The sequence below is a fragment of the Paramisgurnus dabryanus genome, chromosome 5 (assembly GCF_030506205.2).
Source record: "Paramisgurnus dabryanus chromosome 5, PD_genome_1.1, whole genome shotgun sequence".
NCBI classification, from domain to species: domain Eukaryota; kingdom Metazoa; phylum Chordata; class Actinopteri; order Cypriniformes; family Cobitidae; genus Paramisgurnus; species Paramisgurnus dabryanus.
This window is the reverse complement of record NC_133341.1, coordinates 38567046-38588446: the sequence shown is the minus strand read 5'-3', so window position 1 is coordinate 38588446 and position 21401 is coordinate 38567046. Positions and strand designations below refer to the sequence as shown.

The 21401-nt window shown below is 37.0% G+C and overlaps 1 protein-coding gene across 1 annotated transcript in view; it reads right to left on the bottom strand.

Annotated features, from left to right (window-relative positions):
- LOC135774117 (astrotactin-2-like) overlaps positions 1-21401 on the bottom strand; it is a 387641-nt gene that overhangs the window by 292326 nt on the left and 73914 nt on the right. Inside the window, exon 2 of the mRNA XM_065284005.2 lies at positions 19897-20084. Within this exon, the coding sequence (XP_065140077.1) occupies positions 19897-20084 (188 nt within the window). The remainder of the gene's footprint in view (positions 1-19896; positions 20085-21401) is intronic.

Here is a 21401-nt window from a genome sequence, read left to right as displayed (position 1 = left end):
ATGCGTCTTTGCGTGGGGAGATGCAAATGATGCAATATGGGCGTCGCATTTGACCTGAAAACATGCGTTGTTTGCCTTATACGCGTCTTCGGCCAAGTTGAAAATATTAAACACGAAGTTAAATCCCGCGAGTAATCTAGAGCGAGTAACGCAAAGCCACGCGTTTGGTGTGTACGTAGCAAAAGAGAGTTTTGCACAAAAAATCTTAAAGATTTTGTTTCCTGGCAAACCCTGTGCACCTTTAATCCCACCCACTGTTGCATTTGAACAATCTGATTGGAGCTTGTGATTTCATCAGTTTTGGGTAAAATCCAAAGTCAATTAAGCCAAATGTTTATGTGCTATGTGACCCAGAGATGAAGACTGAATGCAGCCGATCTCTGACCTTTATAAGTCTTTGATACCTGCATGCAGATCCATGCTTGCTGTGCCAATAAAAGCAGCATCTGTTCAGTTACTATAGTAAAATCACATTGTGAATACAACATTTCAGGAACTGACAAGTGGGTGGGTGAACATCTGAAACGCTTTGTTCTACTAATGCTCATAAATCACAGAACAACAGAAAAATTTAAATGATTTGTAATTCAAGTTGTCACGTCTTCTGAGATTTTCTTATTTTTTGATTTGCGTTTGCATTTATTCACTTTATCGCAGCATGTAACAAATGGGAGAAATTACACAGAAATAAACAATACCTCAAATAAGGGTGTACTGTTAGTTTTCTAAGTGATTACACGTCACTTATCCACTTAGTAGAGAAATAAAAAATTCAACAGATTTGCTTTGAATCCGAGGAGCTGACAGATTTTCTCTGGTTAGAAAACCACAGCAGAAACACCCAAGAAACAACACAGCAAAACAACTTAACAACAACCACATAAAAATCCTCTCAACCATCTGCAACATTCATTATAAAATCGGCATGACATCCTCTTTTGATCCGAGTATAGCCACAAAACCAACGGCGAGCGGATCGAGGGCTTCAGCTTGCCATATTCATGTCCACATGATCAATGCATCCACCGTTCAATTTAGTCATATTTTAATCTGGGGTTGGAAAATGCCTGTGTGCTAGGTATGAGAAATAAATTACAAAGCCAAGAAAACCCAAGGGCGACCGCGCTTTACTGCGGAGGGTAGAAATGAATGTTATTAATGATCTGTGTGATGATAAAGGTTTCACATAACAGCGACTTTAAGAAATGTCATCAGTTTGAGAAAGGGACTGTAGGTAAGTGTGCATGTGTTTGTTTAATTGTTAGCCAAACACGAATTTTCACTCATTCAATCTCTAATAGGAAATACAGTCCCATCCCAATGTTTTCTTTACAGTAAAACCTCATTTACAATGAATGCACTTTAAGATTCATGGCATACGCGTATAAATATTTCCTTCAGACCTGCGGCGTTTCATAAAATCCTTCAAAGTAAAAAGTGCAGTGAAATTCATAACTAACCCTCCATCATCCAATAATCTTTCTCTCCCTGTAGCCCTGCTCTCCACGTTCCCTGAACTCCCGGTCTCCAGCGGTAACTATTGCCATGGTAACCTTGCAGACGGTGGAAAGGTAAGTGGAGATGTCGAGCCGGAGGCTTTGGCGATAGTAAATACGCCAAAGAGAAACATCACCGATGCGTCGCAAACATGTGACTCAATTAAAAACACGGACCTTTGTCTTTTCTTAATCACTGTCAGATAAATGTGAAAGTGCACATGTGCATCATTTAAAGGAAGGCAATTTGAATCCTGCAGCCTTATTCTGATTTTTGACAAGAAAAATACCTCTATTCAATTTGCTCATGAATCATCCTCTAAAGTGTTGGACAGCTAAAAAAAGACAAATCTGTGATTGGCCTACAGAAAAAGAGCCATTTATCACTCGCCAGACACGATCACAGATGATCAAGTAAAAAACAGACGGCAGTTGGAGTCAAGTGTAGCCTTTGCTTTCTGGCAAAGCATGATGGGAAGAGCGATCCCAACTCTAGTAGGCTGAATTACACTAAATGTCAAGAAACATCCATGTCATATTCACCTGAAAAGATGAGGCTATTAAGAAAAAGCATTATGTGCTATTGCATATAAGCCATCGTAAATTATGTTTGCATTAGCAAAGGATAAGAATTCATAACAAAAAGAAATACATGCAAATAGATGCAAAACCCATCTGACATGTTTTTTTAATGGATTCTGGTATTTCTGAATGGCCTGAGACCGGGATTAAGTGGATTTGGACTAAAATTATTTGATTGTGTCAATAGCATTTGGTTAATACCTCATTTTTGACGGAGGTGGCGTCTAGCGGCTTTTGCATCTGTGCTCCTCTTATGTAAAAGGTGCAAAGTTGTTTGTTTGTAAGAGAATCACTTCAGAAATGACTGTGTAGTTCTGTTTGTTTGTTTGTTTGTTTATTGTATTAATGCAATCTCAGTTTTTAACACACAAGAGGCCAGATTTACTAAACGGGGGAAATTAGCTTGAAAGCACAATTCCAAAAAAGTGCCGATGGGAGTTGTAATATCTGCTGGTTATTTCCTAAAAAGTGCAAAATAAATAACACAGATGCAACAGCTGAAAATTCAGGGTGTGAAATCCCAGCTATTGAAGACAATACACTAAAAAGCACTGGAGGAAGTTTTGAAACACCTGCTATTGTGTGACTTCTCCTAATGACACCTCCAGCAAATAAAAAAATAACATGAATTGGCAAACCATAATTTTGAATAATATGTTCCTCTGGCATTCCAAAAAAACTAGTACGTGTTAAAAAATCCTCTGCATTGTACAACACGCTGTCTGATCTCTGTGATGTCTCCTCATATCAGCAACAATTGCAGTCATTTCAAGTGCAAAATAACTTAAGGCATGCTTTTTTCAGCGTTAAATAATAGCGCAAATATCAGTAATATCACATGCGCAAACATTAGTAAATCATTTAAATAATAATACATATGCAATAAGGTCATCTTTTCAGCACTGCGCGTCTTTAGTAAATCCCAAAAGTCGTTACTTCACGCCAATATGATGGTTTGGTCCTATGTGTTTGTGTATGGATTGTTGTCAAGCAGATCTGTGACAGGTGTGTGAATCATTTAATCTGCCAAAATATGTAAATGTATTCCACTTTAGGGCATTTATTACGTTAGTTTTGTCTTCAGGAGAAAATGATCCGCTACACAGCTCATCTGTAACCAGTCGTTGCTCTTTCATGCCAATTAATCCACAAACCGAGATGCCAGCGAAACAATTCAGCGCTTTAATATTTATATATTTGAATATTTTATTAAGGTAATGCAGATTATATGAGCGAAAAGAAAAATTACAAGAGCGCAACTGTTAAATCAAAGATTGTGTCTGGCAATAATAATTGAGTGGTAGTTTTATACTGTAGATTGTTTACAGTCGAGTCTTATTGAAATATTGCCTGTAAAGAAAGGAAGGGGGTTGGGACTCCATTATATTCTGTTGATCTGTGCAGCAATGAAGGTCTCAAATCGAAAAACTGTCAAGCGGTGTGCGATGAATAAAGCTTGTGAATAAGAAATGAGAAATTCACAAGCGGGAGAAGGTTGACAATCACTCACAGCTCTGAATGAATTAAACCTCCGTCCCTTCATGTGCCTACGAGGATCACTGCAACTCCATCACTGAATAATTATTACTCTCCAAACTTTCAAACTATTACTTTCTTTAAAGGAACAGATTATCTTTAAGAGGAATTTGAATCATCGAATCACTTCAAAAGAATATAGCGAGTGAGTTATATCACCCCATGGCGTCAATATTTGACGACACTTGACCATGCGTCAATATGTTGACGCGGAGGGTATACCTTTCGCGTCACTTTTTGACGAACTGGGGACTTCAATACTATCAGGTACGCGAAATTCTCTTTCCTATTTTCTTACCATTTTCTACCATTTTCGCGTCGGTTTAGGGTTAGATTTACATAATGACATCCCTACCCAAACCTATCCCTAACCCCAATGTCAGTTGACAACTGTTTAATTTCGCGTACCTAATAGTATTGAAGTCCCCAGTTCGTCAAAAAGTGACGCGAAAGGTATACCCTCCGCGTCAACATATTGACGCATGGTCAAGTGTCGTCAAATATTGACGCCATGGGTGTGAGACTGTGTTGATCCAATGAAAGACAAAACATCATCTCTAGTGTGTGTGGTTGAGGGTTAAACAGTCAAATGTAAAAGAAGAAAAGAACGCCTATAATCGATATGTTATGCATTTACTGTCTGAAGGGCTCCCGCCACAAAGCATAATCTAAATTTTTCATATTGCGATGATTAGCTGTAAATCCAGTTAAATATTAATTTGCCTCTTAGATATTGCACATAATATACTCAGTGCGCTTTAACTATTCACACAGCGCATTAGAGAGGAGAGTTTATTAAAGAGGAAAGAAATCTATCGAGGTAAACCAATTAAAAACACAAGAAACCACATGGGACCGGTTTATCCAGCTGATGTGTTTCTATCCGGCCATACAACTCATACTGGTTCTGTATAACAAACTGCCCTGGGACATTTACTAGCAAAATGAGACCAGAGAGACTAGAGATGAATCTACACATATTATATTTACAATCAATTATTTACCAGTACATTACTAAAAAAAATCCCCAAATAACCGGAGCTATCAGTATATTACAACCGTATGTGTTTTAAACTAACTTCCAAAGTAACATGAATTTGCTGTACTTACAAATATCATGTGTGGAAACGTTTGCCCTTGAATTTGATTTCTTCTAGATAACTAACCATTCCATCAAATGGTAAATGGACTGCATTGATAAAGCGATGGCAGTGTCAGCCATGCAAGGCGCCATCCAGCTCATCCGGAGCAGCTGGGGTTAGGTGTCTTGTTGAAGGACAGGGGATTGAACCACCAACCTTTTGGGTTTGTAGACAACCTACATGAACCACTGAGCCACTGCCGCCCCTGCATCAAAGCAGCTAATAATGTTTCTCATTGTATGTGTATTTATAATCATCCTTACAGTTCATCCACCATCTTCATAGCTGCAATGCATCCTGGGATCACACTCTAAAAAATGTTTGGTTGTTTTAAGCTAGCGTTTCTCAATGGGGGTGGTCTCGCCCTATAGGGGGCGCTGGAAGCAAGACTTTTGAAAGAGGTGTTCTTGGGGGTCGTTCGCAAGTTTATACCAAAAAACTTAGTATGTATTAAACTTAGTATACTGTCTGCAACCATGAGTGCAGCAAACGCAGGGGACCGGAGAACACGTCCCAGACCACTTTTTTTACATTGCCACTACTCTCTACTGATTTGTTACTTAGATTTGAGTGAACTAACATTCAGCCAATGACAAGTGAGCGTATAAAGCCATTATTTCTCATGCACATGCATGACTCATCTGATTGATCATAATATGTCTTGTCAGTGTATCTCGATGTGCTTATTCATTGCCATTTTTATGATCCATAAGTTTTGATTTCCATATTCCAGTACTACTACTTCTCTACAACGGTAACTTTAAAATACTGCATATTTAGAATAAAACCTAATAAAATAAAACCTAATAATATGAAACAATTACATTTATAATTTAAGCACCTGGAATAGCCATTTATCCTTTTAAAGACTCACCTCATTATTTATTCAAATACAACAGCCAATGGCAGGTCAACAGCAGCATACATTATATTTTTATACCCATTTTGTTTATATTTAGTTTTAGAAGTAGTTATTTTATTTATAAATAAACAGAATACAGTGGCCATATTCCATTTATTATAAACAGAATATAGAGTTTTGTTGTAGTTTTTAGACCTATAAATACAATGTAGCTTTTCAAATGTAGTAAGTGAAATGCTTTTAAACTCTTTCCCTGCCATTGACTGGTTATCTCGTCAATTAAGAAAAAAACATTTCCTTGCCACTGACACTTTTCTGACGAGTTTAATTCTTATCCAATTTATAAAAAAAACTGAAGCAAAAAACGAATTTAATTAATTGTAAACTCTGTGTATGTTTTGATCATCGTTCTGAATCTAATCTCTAACTAAAAAAGGCTTGTGGGGAAAGAGTTCATTATGTGCTAATATTAAAAAAGAAAAATAACAATGTCATGCATATTATTATTATTATTACTATTAAAGGGGACTAAGTTACTGGGTTGATCTTTTTCACATTTTCTAGGTTGATAGAAGCACTGGGGACCCAATTATAGCACTTAAACATGGAAAAAGACAGATTTTCATGATTTGTCCCCTATAAGACAAAATACTAATCAGCATATATTCAGGAAAGATATTTAGCTATTTTTTTATTGAAGGTAAGGGACCTGGATAATGAATAGGGGGGCGCTGGCTTTAACGCATGATTGGATCAAATTTGGACAAACCCAACTGTTAATTTCTATATAAACCTGTGCTGGGTTGTTACATAACCATGGGTTGAAACAACACGACATTGGGTTTGAATGAACCCTGCATTCCCCAACAGTTGAGTTTCTCGTATCTGACCCAATCATGGGTTAAAACAACCCAACGTTTTTTGGAGTGCATGAAGGATGCTCTCATCCCCATTTACACATGACCATATATGGAACATTCAGGAACAGGCAATGCATAACCTCATTTGCATATAATTTGAATATCCATAATTCCCTCCAGATGTCACTTATTATTTAATGCTCATTTAATGTCTGTTAATGTCACTTGTGCCTAAAAGACAGACAAATATTTTTAAAACAAATAATTTTAGTCTTTATAATTTTTCTATCATTAATTTCTGAACTGTCTATATTACCCTTCGGAGGAGTATATCTGTATACATGTGTTTTTTGTCAACATATTTTGAAATGGTTTGTGCATAAACCTTACACTATAACATTTTGTGATAAGACCTGTTTATAGATGGCCAACCATAAGTCTGTCTCATGTGTCTGTCACACAAGCCCATCTCACATCATTCATTACAGATTTATATTTCCCTTAAATCTGTGATATCTGTGAAAAATATAACTCTCAGCAGATGGGCTTCAGGAACAGACTTAGAAATCAGCCAAGAAGTCCTCACTTTCATTTAAAAGAAAAGTTCATCCAAATATGAAAATAATTTTATCATTTACATGCTAAACCATCTTTGGTTGCTTGAAGATGTCCATTTCCCTGTGAATCTCAAAGCAGCTGCTGAAAGTATAATGCAGATGATGTGCTGTCCCTAAAATCTCTTCAGCTATAAAATATTGAAGAGTAGTTAGTCTTTTGTGAACTTTATTGGGTTTCCCATTGAAGTTTGCTTTAGGGCTGGGATCTCTGTGGAAGATACATGAGCTTACAAGAGCTTTAGATTTGCTTGTGCATTTATTAATGACCTCTAATCTGAATGCTTTACTGCTAAGCTCACCGAGCGGATGGGCAAAATTGGTCTTAAGTTAAGAATCCATCTTTAAACACCAATCAATCGTCTCTGAATCGTCCATCTCTGTTTCTACAGATCTTTACATCGAACAAACACTGAGGTTGTGTTTTCCTCATCCTATCTCCTGTTTAGCATAAAATTAAAGACTGTATATCCTGTTAACATAGCAATGCAATCAAATCTGAGTTAATGTAACCGTGTTTTATACAATGCAATATCACACACATCAGACTGGCAGAAAGTCAGCAAAGATTACAAAACTGTGTACTATAAATATCCAAAAGCTTGCTGTGGTTAAACACCGTTTTACTTCAACCTTTCCTTAAAGCTGTCATTATACATCTCAAATGATTACATACTTTCAGTTAGATATTCATCTTCAGATGTAAAGCCATGAACATACCACAGAATCAACATTTCTTTTAATTGCAGCATGATTTACGGTGTATAAAGTATTTATGGTATTTACGAGCTAAAATCATGGAAGTTGATGATACATATGTGTATGTTACTGTTTAATAAAGACACAATTTCACCTTCAGAGTTGAATGCAGAAGAATTAAAAACTGCTGAGACAGCAGAGGTAAATAAAATCATTTTCATGTGATCTGTCATGTTCATATACTGCATTTGCACATCTGAGGATTAACACGCACATTCATGAGAATAAATCATGAAAAGTAAAGACAGGAAAGTGTAAGAACAGAGGAGAGAGAGAGATGCAGTTTCTGGTATCAGTGCTATTTTGCTGTATTTAAGTTGTAAACTCTTATTCTATTAATATCGTTTTATATTTAGCTTAGACGAGCAGATGCTGCTAGCAGAAATATTGATTTTATTGGATTCAGAATGTCGAGCGAATCCCGGACCATTTGAAAACTAAATTGAGTCGGATGGAAGGTACAAGTCATGCTGGAACATCCATAAACTCATAAGGTCAACATCTCTGCACCCTATAATAAACCCTATATATAAGACTAAAGAATGAATAAAGTGCAGACATTCAGATTTAATTGTTGTCTGAATGAGGAAGGACTGTGTGAGGTTTTCCTAAAACAAGTTACAGAACTGAACACATGAATATTTGTAATTTTTTAAATTGTAGCTGTGTCCCAATTCAAAGCTGCATTCCAAGATCGATTGCATCACAGCAGCTCAAAATGCATCCATCTTTCCTGAAGCCGCGGAGGATAAAACGAATGGATCCTTCATAACCTCGGCCTTCCTGAAATTCATTGCATGCCTAAAAACGATGAATATTTTACAAATTAAACATTGAAAAAGTTTGTTAAATAAAAGTGTGTATTTTTCAGATGTCCTTGTCATTCTTTTAGTATTATAAATGATGTTTGTATTAATATTGTTTCTGCAATACTGTGTATGTTTTACTTTTGTGTATTTCAAAGGTTGATAAATTTGATATACTGTTGTTTACTTTCATCTACATTCAGGTGTCATATTTTTTTAAATAACATTTAATTTTGTGGTTCTATATTTATTTTAATAAGTCAGAAAGGCTTAGTCCACAGAACAAAACAAAACGTTAAAAAAGATCCATTCAATCTATATATTTTTTTTTTTAGCAAAAAGCTGAAATAATTGAATTTTTGTAAAGGATTTTTGATAGAGATCAGATTCAGAACAATTGTCAAAACATAGGCAACACAGAGTTTAAATTTAATAAAAAAATGTTTTTTATAAATTGGGTAATCACGGTAGCAGACAATTGCGGTATTACAGATTAACATAAAAACATCAGTTTTTTCATGCAAATGTTTTCTCTTAATTGACAAGATATCTCGTCAATGTTGGGAAAGAGTTAAATGTAAATGTATAAAACATACTATTAAGTGGTATACAATTCACTGTACTAATAAACGTGAATAAAGTGCAAAACTGTTATAAAGTTTATTTCCTTATTTAAAATGTATTCAAAACATTACACATTCAATTTCAAATTAACAAAATTTTACAAAATTGATCAAGTCTGTCTTGTTCTTTTAACGGAAGCAAAGAAATCAAATCTTAAGCTGTTAAAAAATAACAGTGTCAACATTTTTCTATGTAGACACTTGAAACTCAAGAAATTTCGTAAGATTTAACTTTTAATTATTGAATTATTAATATTTAGTTGCACAACTACAGTTGTTAATAACTGCTGTACATCTCTGTCAAATCGAGTCAACCAACTTCTGACACCTAGAAACAGATATTTCAGCCCAGGATCCACAGCCAAAACTATTTTACCCTACTTACAGTATCAGTCTACAAAATTTAACTCGTTCCCAGCCATTGACAAGTTAACTCATCAATGTCAATCATGAAAAACTTAAAAAAAAAAAAAACGCTGGTGGGGAAAGAGTTAATGTCATTTTTCTTTGGGTCAGTTGATGTGTTGATGTCTTTTTTTCATTAATGCTGCTTTATGGGGCTTCTTGCAAACAGATTGGCTTCTTCTGACTGTCACAGTACTTACAGATCATCTTAGATCATCTTTGATCTTTCTAGAGGTCTGAATCTTTGCAATCTTGACTATTCATTGATCTGTATTTACAGTAGTTGCTTGTTTTCTTTCATGTGTTTCAGGTTTTGTTGCCTTTTAAAAAAATGAGGTCATTTCAGCTGAGCATCCCAAACTTTGCTGCATTTCTTTATATTTTTTCCCCTCTGAAATAAACTTTTTAATAAAATTGCATTGTTCCTTTGAGCAATGTTTGAATGGCCCATTTACTTTTCAGCAGCAGATATATTTTATAATAAACATTTGCTTCCTCTCTTACTTAACTCTTTCTCTGCCAATGATGTGTTATCTTGTCAATTAAGAGAAAATGCTTCCATGCTAATGACAAGTTTTTACGGCAATCCATATTTCCATTATTATCCACCAGGTGGTGCTCTAATACAACTTATAAAACCTGGAAGTATTCCCTTATGCCAAACAGTACCAAACAGTATGATTTAATCTTCACTCTGAATCTGTTTTTTTATTTTGTTCATTTATCTCACATTTTTGCAAAAACAAAATGGTATTTTTGAAGAAATCACATTTGAGAGGTGATAAAAAGAGATCAAAATGAATGTTTTGTGCCTGTTCTTTCTTTTGATATATTGTATGTTTATATATTTAAAAAAGAGCATTTTCTGGAAGGCATTAAACTTTTCTGGAAATGTTTTAAAATTGTGGCGCTGGCTTGCAACTTAAAAAAAAAAAACGCTGGCGACTCTTTGAATAAATGAGTCAATAATTCAAAACAAGTATCTTTACCATTGGCTCTATTGTTTTTCAGGTTACTGATGTTGCACTCATTTTTTTTTAACATTGCTGTATATCATTACATTATATCATATGTTTTGTTGCAGTAATGAGATTTTTTTTATAAAAAGTCGTCTGTGATACAAAACAGGACTGACCCCAGATCACTGTGTGTCACATTGTGTGTTACTGTACATGTTACTGTATGTCAATCGTATTATCCTGGTCACATATTTATAAAATGAATTAAAATGCACCTCAGCTTCAAAGTTTGCTCAGTCAACTCTGTGTTTATAGTTTGAATTATTGATGTGATGTCAGATTGCTCATCTTTATTTGACAGTATCAGTATCATTCAGTACAGACATTACGTGCGGTCTTATCAGCCGACTGAACTTTGAGTGAACTCGATTCATGTTTACACACGTGCACAAAACCATGATTTGTAAATCAATATCTGTTTTGTTATATCCCATTGGTTTGTGTGTATGAAATTGTATAGTTACACTAATACACAACACACAATTTCTGCTAGTGTTTCCCCAGACGCACACTGTCCTCCCGGTGAGATGAGGCGATTATGTTTGGTCTGCTCTGTTTTCTTTAATGCATTGTGCTGTATCTCATCATAACAGCGGCGTCAGTGTGACACTTATTCCTTCTGAAAAACTCTTAATAACTCCATAGCGTCCTGACGGCCGGAGGCTATGAAGATCCCACACACGCTTTCAGTATATTAAACTGTAGAGGAAGAGTGCTTCGACTTTAAACGCCTCTAAACCACACATCTCACATCATGTGCTGTTGAACGGGTGCGTAAATAAAATCACCAGGAAACTCTGTAACATATGGAGGGTCAGTCGAGTTGCACTTATTCAATTACAAGTCGCCCAAAGCAATGTTTATGTCACACTCGTCTGAACCAAACAAACCTAATTTTGGCAAATGCGAATGTTGATCGTTTCAGATGGTTGCCAAGATGACAAAGTCAAACGAGTTAGTAAAAGTGGTTAGGTTTAGATAGCTAATTACCGCCCAAGAGACCATATGACTGACACATACAGTAAAGCAACCAATCACCTCTTGTTTTGTGCCACGTCATGTTTAGGGGCAAGGAAAGGTCTCCACAATAACAAACCGGTGTGCAACCAGAGTTCGGCACCGTTTCAAATGTAACGATTCTGATTCCAAATTTAATTTCGCTTAGCGATTCTAATTCCTAGCGATTCTTGGTTTCGATTCCAAAGGGGTGAAACGCAATAAAGTCAAGCCTTTATAGATCAAAAATATTTATTTGTGCCATTATTTCAAGCTAAACACATAAAAACTTTGGGTGTGCATTATTTTCGAATAATTCAACGGGCCCTTGTCAGTTATTCCTTATGTACCATTTGCGGTCCTAAGAAGACTGTATTGTCAGGGGAGACCCAATTGGTCATGACACCGTATGTATCAGACGTTCATCCAATGGTCTGTGGGCGTGACGTCTGAGGTTGACACTGTAAGTGATGCTGCCCTTAGCAGACAACATGAGATATCAGTTTCATATACAAGGGCAGAATCATAAATAATGTGATGGACAGGGTGTTTGTGTAAGGGTCTCCTGAGCTCTATCTGTATTCTGGACAGGCTGTTTTTAAATAAAGCTCTAAGATAAGAGCTAAAATCCAGACTATCTTCTAACAGCTCTGTTTGATACACAACACATGAGAATAAAAGGCTGAATGAATGTCAGTCTGTTAGTGTCCTGAGGGCATCTCGTCCAAACATGCAGAGAGAGTAACGGCTACAAACCATTATGCAAAGGCTCAGGGACGCATGCGGCATGCAAACACACCGCGTGTACTCCCTGCGTCCTCTCCGGCAGGACACGCAGAGCTGCTGAGACCACTGCACTGTGAGCTGCAATACAACTAATGAACAACAGATGTAAACAAGAGTTGTGTTTGACTGTTAGTGCCTCGTAAAACACATCTCTGTTGTGACTTAGCCACACAACAAACACACAAACACAATACTGACCAAATGTGTGCAAAGAAAAACTCATTTAAACAGACACACAATGTTAGTTTGCCAATGGTGCAACAATGTTATGGGGTTTTAGGTGGTTGCTTTGGTGTTTTGGGGTGGTTGCTAGGGCTACACGATATTAAAGATAAATGCACTATAACTTGCTATATGATGTAATATACAATATGCGATACAATAATGCTTTAAGATTGTAACTTAAAAATGATATAACAACATACGTGTTTTACTTTCTTTCTGGGAAAAGAAATTCTGTCTATCTCTTCAGTCTCTCTGCTATCTGCTTCAAACTAAATCTTTTCAAAGTGTAGCGATATGCACATTTATGATATTTTGGTGATATATACTGTATATATATCTTGCTTCCCTAGTGGTTGCTAAGGTGTTTGCTAGGGCATTTCCCGGTGGTTGCTATGGCATTTTTCGGGTGATTTGTTGCAGCAAGTAAAAAATCTCCAAACCAAAAAGGTGGTTTCCGGGTGGTGGTTGTTGCTTTTTTGTGTGTTTGCCAGGGCATTTCTCGATAGATGCCATGTTGTTTCTAGGTGGTTACTGCAGCATCTCTAGGTGGTTGCTATTGCTTTTCTAAGTGGCTGCAAAGACATTTCTAGGTGGTTGCTCTGACTTCTCTACGTGGTTGCTATGACATCTCTAGGTGGTCACTATGACATCTCTAGGTTGTTGTTATGACGTTGCTAGGTTGTTGCTATGCCATTTGTAGGTTGTTGCTATGGCTTTTCTATGTGTTTGCTATGGCTTTTCTAAGTGGTTTCTATGATGTTTTTTAGGTGGTTGCTATGATGTTTCTAGGTGGTCGCTATGACATCTCTAGATGGTTGCTATGATGTTTCTAGGTGATCGCTATGATATTTCTAGGTGGTTGCAATGACATTTCTAGGTGGTTGCTATGATATTTCTAGGTGGTCGCTATGACATCTCTAGGTGGTTGCTATGATGTTTCTAGGTGATCGCTATGATGTTTCTAGGTGGTTGCTATGACCTCTCTAGGTGGTTGCTTTAAAGTTTTTAGGTGGTTGCTATGATGTTTCTAAATGGTTGCCATGATGTTTCTAGATGGTTGCTATGATGTTTCTAAGTGATTGCTATGATGTTTCTAGGTGGTTGCTATGATATTTCTAGGTGATTGCTATGATATTTCTAGGTGGTCGCTATGATGTTTCTAGGTGGTCGCTATGATGTTTCTAGGTGGTGGCTATGATATTTCTAGGTGGTAGCTATGACCTCTCTAAGTGGTTGCTTTAAAGTTTTTAGGTGGTTGCCATGATGTTTCTAGATGGTTGCCATGATGTTTCTAGATGGTTGCTATGATATTTCTAGGTGGTCGCTATGACATCTCTAGGTGGTTGCTATGACATCTCTAGGTGGTTGCTATGACATCTCTAGGTGGTTGCTATGACATTTCTAGGTTGTTGCTTTGATATTTCTAGGTGGTTGTCGCTATGATGTTTCTAAGTGGTTGCTATGATGTTTCTAGGTGGTCGCTATGATATTTCTAGGTGGTCGCTATGATATTTCTAGGTGGTCGCTATGGTGTTTCTAAGTGGTCGCTATGATGTTTCTAAGTGATTGCTATGATGTTTCTAGGTGGTTGCTATGATATTTCTAGGTGATTGCTATGATATTTCTAGGTGGTCGCTATGATGTTTCTAGGTGGTCGCTATGATGTTTCTAGGTGGTGGCTATGATATTTCTAGGTGGTAGCTATGACCTCTCTAAGTGGTTGCTTTAAAGTTTTTAGGTGGTTGCCATGATGTTTCTAGATGGTTGCCATGATGTTTCTAGATGGTTGCTATGATATTTCTAGGTGGTCGCTATGACATCTCTAGGTGGTTGCTATGACATCTCTAGGTGGTTGCTATGACATCTCTAGGTGGTTGCTATGACATTTCTAGGTTGTTGCTTTGATATTTCTAGGTGGTTGTCGCTATGATGTTTCTAAGTGGTTGCTATGATGTTTCTAGGTGGTCGCTATGATATTTCTAGGTGGTCGCTATGATATTTCTAGGTGGTCGCTATGACATCTCTAGGTGGTTGCTATGACATCTCTAGGTGGTTGCTATGACATCTCTAGGTGGTTGCTATGACATTTCTAGGTTGTTGCTTTGATATTTCTAGGTGGTTGTCGCTATGATGTTTCTAAGTGGTTGCTATGATGTTTCTAGGTGGTCGCTATGATATTTCTAGGTGGTTGCTATGATGTTTCTAGGTGATCGCTATGATGTTTCTAGGTGGTTGCTATGACCTCTCTAGGTGGTTGCTTTAAAGTTTTTAGGTGGTTGCTATGATGTTTCTAGATGGTTGCCATGATGTTTCTAGATGGTTGCTATGATGTTTCTAGGTGGTCGCTATGATATTTCTAGGTGGTCGCTATGATATTTCTAGGTGGTCACTATGACATCTCTAGGTGGTTGCTATGACGTTTCTAGGTTGTTGCTATGATATTTCTAGGTGGTTGTCGCTATGATGTTTCTAGGTGGTCGCTGTGATGTTTCTAGGTGGTCGCTATGACCTCTCTAGGTGGTTGCTTTAAAGTTTTTAGGTGTTGCTATGATGTTTCTAGAGGGTTGCCATGATGTTTCTAGATGGTTGCTATGATATTTCTAGGTGGTCGCTATGGTGTTTCTAAGTGGTCGCTATGATGTTTCTAGGTGGTTGTCGCTATGATGTTTCTAGGTGGTCGCTGTGATGTTTCTAGGTGGTCGCTATGACCTCTCTAGGTGGTTGCTTTAAAGTTTTTAGGTGTTGCTATGATGTTTCTAGAGGGTTGCCATGATGTTTCTAGATGGTTGCTATGATATTTCTAGGTGGTCGCTATGGTGTTTCTAAGTGGTTGCTATGATGTTTCTAGGTGGTTGCTATGACCTCTCTAGGTGGTTGCTTTAAAGTTTTTAGGTGGTTGCTATGATGTTTCTAGATGGTTGCCATGATGTTTCTAGATGGTTGCTATGATGTTTCTAGGTGGTTGCTATGATGTTTCTAGGTGATCGCTATGATGTTTCTAGGTGGTTGCTATGACCTCTCTAGGTGGTTGCTTTAAAGTTTTTAGGTGGTTGCTATGATGTTTCTAGATGGTTGCCATGATGTTTCTAGATGGTTGCTATGATGTTTCTAAGTGATTGCTATGATGTTTCTAAGTGGTTGCTATGATGTTTCTAGGTGGTCGCTATGATATTTCTAGGTGGTCGCTATGATATTTCTAGGTGGTCACTATGACATCTCTAGGTGGTTGCTATGACGTTTCTAGGTTGTTGCTATGATATTTCTAGGTGGTTGTCGCTATGATGTTTCTAGGTGGTCGCTGTGATGTTTCTAGGTGGTCGCTATGACCTCTCTAGGTGGTTGCTTTAAAGTTTTTAGGTGTTGCTATGATGTTTCTAGAGGGTTGCCATGATGTTTCTAGATGGTTGCTATGATATTTCTAGGTGGTCGCTATGGTGTTTCTAAGTGGTCGCTATGATGTTTCTAGGTGGTCGCTATGATATTTCTAGGTGGTCGCTATGATATTTCTAGGTGGTCGCTATGATATTTCTAGGTGGCCGCTATGATATTTCTAGGTGGTTGCTATGTCATTTTAAGGTAGTTGCTGCATTATGATATCTCTAGGTGGTTGCTATGACATTTCAAGGTTGCTGCTATGTCATTTCTCTGATGATTTGTTGGGCCAGGTAATAAAGTATGTCTCTTTCTCACTGTAAGTATAGGATTTTTTTATTTTTATTCTTTAATTGTTATTAGGCACAATACATAACCATTATTGACAGCATGTTTAATTTTCTAAATTGCTGCAAATGTCTCACTATTAAATGTAAACAAACATATCTATTTTACACATTGTGTGTTTTCCATCGACATAAATAGCTCAGGATTAACCATGACAGCAGAGATTAATTTAGTGAACAAGGAGAAATCTATAATCGCCTTAGCAAACTCAATTAATGAGTTTATCTTATAATTTATTGACATCATAATGTCTTCATAAAAACAGCATGCTATCTATTCCAGTGTAGTACTTTTCAACATTATGATATTTACGCTCTAGTCACTCAATTAGATATTCAATTTTATCCGGCATTATGTAGATGATTTTAAAAACTAAACATTGCACATCTATAAACTCACTGTTTATTATTAAGACATTCTAAAAACTGCTCCGAGCTGTATGCAAAGAAAAACCTTACTGAACTGATCCCAGTAAACACTGAATACTCTCTCTGTACACACTGACTGTATGACTGCATATTAATAATATGAATGTGAGATTGTTAACTACTGTATAGATCAATAGTGTTTGTGTGTGATGAGACAGACGCGAGGACTCAATTATCAAATTCCCCTCTCTGTTCTTTCCACCTAACACTGAGATTTTTAACACATTATAGCATTAACACATTTACATCTGCAATGCAATGTACGATACCTTCAAAAGCAGCTCAGAAATAAAGATAAAGCTATCAAACTATTTGTGTTTCAACTGCCCTGTGAGATCTTAAGATTATATTCCCATTACGAGGAACTACACGGAAGTATTTGTTAGATAAGAATAATCCCAGATCAGTGTCGTATTTTCACGTATCTTACACTACATGACTAAAGGTACTTGAAGAATAATCTTAAAGCCACATCATATAAAAGACATTTTAGAAAATTGTGTTCTCATTATGTGCTGGTCTGAGGGTCTCTAAAGAAAGAAGTCGCCCGCCCTGCTTCAAAACCTCTTGAGATGAACAGAAACAGTGACTGTGAGCCAGACCTCATCACCCATCATCAGCATCTGACCTCAATGATGCTTCTGTGTCTGTATGAGAGATAAATCCCTGCATCCATCTTCTAGCGTATAGCAGTGTGTGAATTATATATGATATAGGGGAGAGGGGGGCACAACCTAATGCTTTTCTGGTTTTGGCTCAATCATCAAAAAATATTTGAGTTTGATTAATTATATTTTTACACAAGCAACACACACATCTCTGCTACAAATGAACATTTGAAGTTTGTTTCTAGTACTTACCATTCTTGAACAATTACACCAAACGTGACAGAAGTGCAAATGTTACAACAAATGTAACAGGCAGGGGGGTTAGTTGTAACACTTTTAATATAAATATTTCAATACAATTTTGTCCATATACGTCAAGTGGATATTGTTTATATATCCGTCTATAAAAGACAGGTATCCACACTGTATTCATTCATCCAGCACTTTTCTAGCAATAGTTCAATTATAAATGGATACAAATGTCTAAATATGTGAGAACATTATGACAAAAAAGCCGGAAACATTTTCATATATGACCCAGTCTGTAAAAAACTATACTAAAGTCTTAAAATCAAATTCAGAGAAAACGAAAATCGAATTCTGTTTTTAGCCATTCATTTAATTATGATTTCAATCTTTGACGTGACCTTATTCAATCAATACTGAGCCCCTAATGTGACATTGGAGTAAAAAAAATCTAAAGTTTAGTTTCATGTGCTCACGTGAAACTTTCGCGTGCGCACGCAAAACTAAACATGATAGTTTCACATGCTCACGCAAAACTAACTTCATTTCATTTTTGCTCCATGTCCCCTTAGGTGCTCTGTAAATTAATGTTAAAGACATGAAAAAAATAAATTTTGACACAATTTTTGATAAGAAAGTCGCATTTATTTTGTTTGCAGCAAGCAATTATTAGTGTATAGCCTATTTAAAACAACGGCAAGAATTACGCTAATATTAGCGGTTTTCATATCGTTAGTGCTGTGTTAAAACTAACCCTGCTGGGTCAAAATATTTTCAAGCCACCAAAAAAGTTGCTAAGAGCTGCAGACATATTTCAAAATGATGCTATGTGTTAGTCAACCAGACACTGATTAATATGACAGCATAAGCATTGGATTTGATATCTTACACACCCAACTTAGAAAGCGAAAAAAAACATATGATGAAAAAATGTCATCTTTCATGCCACCAAAACACTCGTTCATCAGTAACTCTCTGGAAAAACCTTATATATTTCCAATAATTTGTGGGAGATCGTCTTTTGGAAGCGTGAAAGCAATACCGGAAAAACAAAACGCTCAACCCTGTGCAACAATGTAAACAGTCCGTGTAACAATTAACCCCGCGTTAGCTTTCGCCCCGTGCACCCCTAAATACTGTTATAATCCATACTTACCACAAATTGCTTATTATTTATCAATAAATTGATTCATTCATAAATGTGAATGATGTTTATCTCAGGGTGCTCGAAAAAGACATTCAAACAATATTCAAAACTGTAATGTGCCACAGATTAAGTGCGTTTCTTAAATCTCCTTCTAATATGCAGTAATATTTTATAAAGGATCAGCATCCGCTGCACAACAAAAACGAAAGCATCTTGTTTTCAGGGATATTTTCATGCAGGGCGACCGTCCACATGACTATTAAAGCTAACGGTGCTTGTAGGGTCTCATAAATTGGCCTTTATTAGGTGCTCACTGGAGGAGTCAGCGTCTAAGAGCAATTGACTCTGTACTACACAGAAATCAATAAGCCATATGAAGCTGAAATCTCTGATTCTTTTAGGAGTTTCCTTTGTCGCCTCATAAAACACGCTGATCAAAGAAAAGTTCAGATGGATTTGTAACTCATGTGGTTTGGTAAGAATAACTCTAGAAGTGATAAACAACAATCACAATGACTTTTTACGTACTGAAGTAATAAAGACTGTGGCATGAGTCTGTGTGGATGTGTTTATTAACCATCAGTTCTCTAGTTTAAACTCATATCGTTCATCTTCAGAGCGGAGGGATCAAACTTAACAACAAGTGAATATAAACAGTATATGAGCGACAGCCGGCTGGTGAAGGTACAGCGCTCACCGTCTTCAATCTGTCACCTGTTTGACAGAATTACAGTTAATGATGTTTACTCAAAATGCCAGCGCGCCGCTGGCCTATCGCACACGCAGACAGAAACACCTTGTTTTTCAGTGAAGAAGACCATACGTGTTTCCCTCCAAACTCATTTTCACCTGTTGAGGGTTTCTCCTGTCTCCTGTCAGATTGGATATCAATCTCTCACCCTTAACAGTCAAAGTGTGTGTGAATGGAAGCGAATCAAGAGATAAATGTGAAGAAGTGCACTGTGTCTTCTTATGATGTGTCTGCTTACTGTCGTTCTGTGACGTTCGGTGTGTCATCATGATGATGTTTACTCACCATCACAGAGATGTGCAGCAGGTGCATGTGTTCGTGTAACACACGCGGGGGCTCGTGGACGGGGGGTTGCGTGACCTGCGACAGCTGCTCCAAACTGCTCATGGACACGTGAAAGTACAGCGTCCCGTTCTCCAGCCACTGCTGTTTCCAGTGCACTTGAGAGATGTCCACACCTGTTCCTGACATCTCTACAAAACACAGAAGAAGAAACACATGAACTGAATCTGCTGGACATCTGTGGTGTGTAACCTAGAAACTTTGCTTTGAATCTGACCCGCGTCATGGCACCATCCCTTCCTGCATTTAATTTAGTTCAGCTGCGTGAGAAATGGCAAGAGACCAAAAATGATTTCACATTCAGCTAAAATCATTACATTTTTTATTATTTGTACTATGCAATTTCAACAAGAATATTTTTGTACTCTGTTTAATGATAAATATCTAGAAGTTTGCCACAAGCTGGTTGGCAGTCAGCTGGACCACAGTTTGATGACATTTTATGAAAGAATGAAATTTATCATTAATTCTTTTTAAACAAGCAACAACATACTTTAAAAAAGGTACAAGGAGGTACAAAAGGTGTCACTGGGGTGGTACATTTTCCTCTAAGAGTGCAGATAAATGACCAACCAACAGATCAACACTGAAATATAGCTGCAAGCAGCAATACCGGGGTCAAGCTGAAAAGGGCACAGAAGGGTGTAAAGTTGAGTTTGGATAAGCAGATTAAAGAACCTAAGTAAACCTAATGATTTCAGATGAAAAAACACAAAAGTAATCAACACAAATAATCTATGTTCTTGTCTACTGCAGTTGTCCTTCTGTTATTGACAATCATGGAATATAAGAGCACTGAAGGACATGTGAGTGGTGTTTGCAGTGGGTCACAACATATTACAACAAGTTTAACGAGTCAAAAGAGCCCACCCCCGTGTCTCTACGATGTTTTGATGCAGAGATATAGGTCTTGCAAAAACGGTTGATAAGGTATTCTCATTGGTTGTTAGGGTGTGAATTGACATCCAATCCATGAAAGGAATAATCCATGATTACTCAAGGATTAAGATGTACTGTTGCAGTAGTTTTAGGCAAAAATGACCATTTAGGTGGTGCAATGACTAAATTGTGCATGCAACCTCAGGTCATGACTGTGTTACATCTAGCTAGTTCGTGACTATACACTTTAGTTTAATGAAGAAACAGTTGTATGACCATAGGGCTTGCTTGATTTTAAAGGTTTTGTTAAATTATAGACCCTTTTACAGCTCACGTGATCAAATAGCCTGCGCGCGCATTTGGGCAACAGAAGTGGTGTTATTCCCCATTGGTTCTAACGTGGTAGCAACTCAGAAAGTTTATTAAAACGGTTTCTCAACATCAAAATGTCCCGTTGTTGCGTTTGGTTGCACTAATATAATATACTAATATACGTATATATGTATCTGGCAACTTTATTTTTGGCCATCTGCTAACGTCTTTTATCCACTCCACTATAGTACACGGAT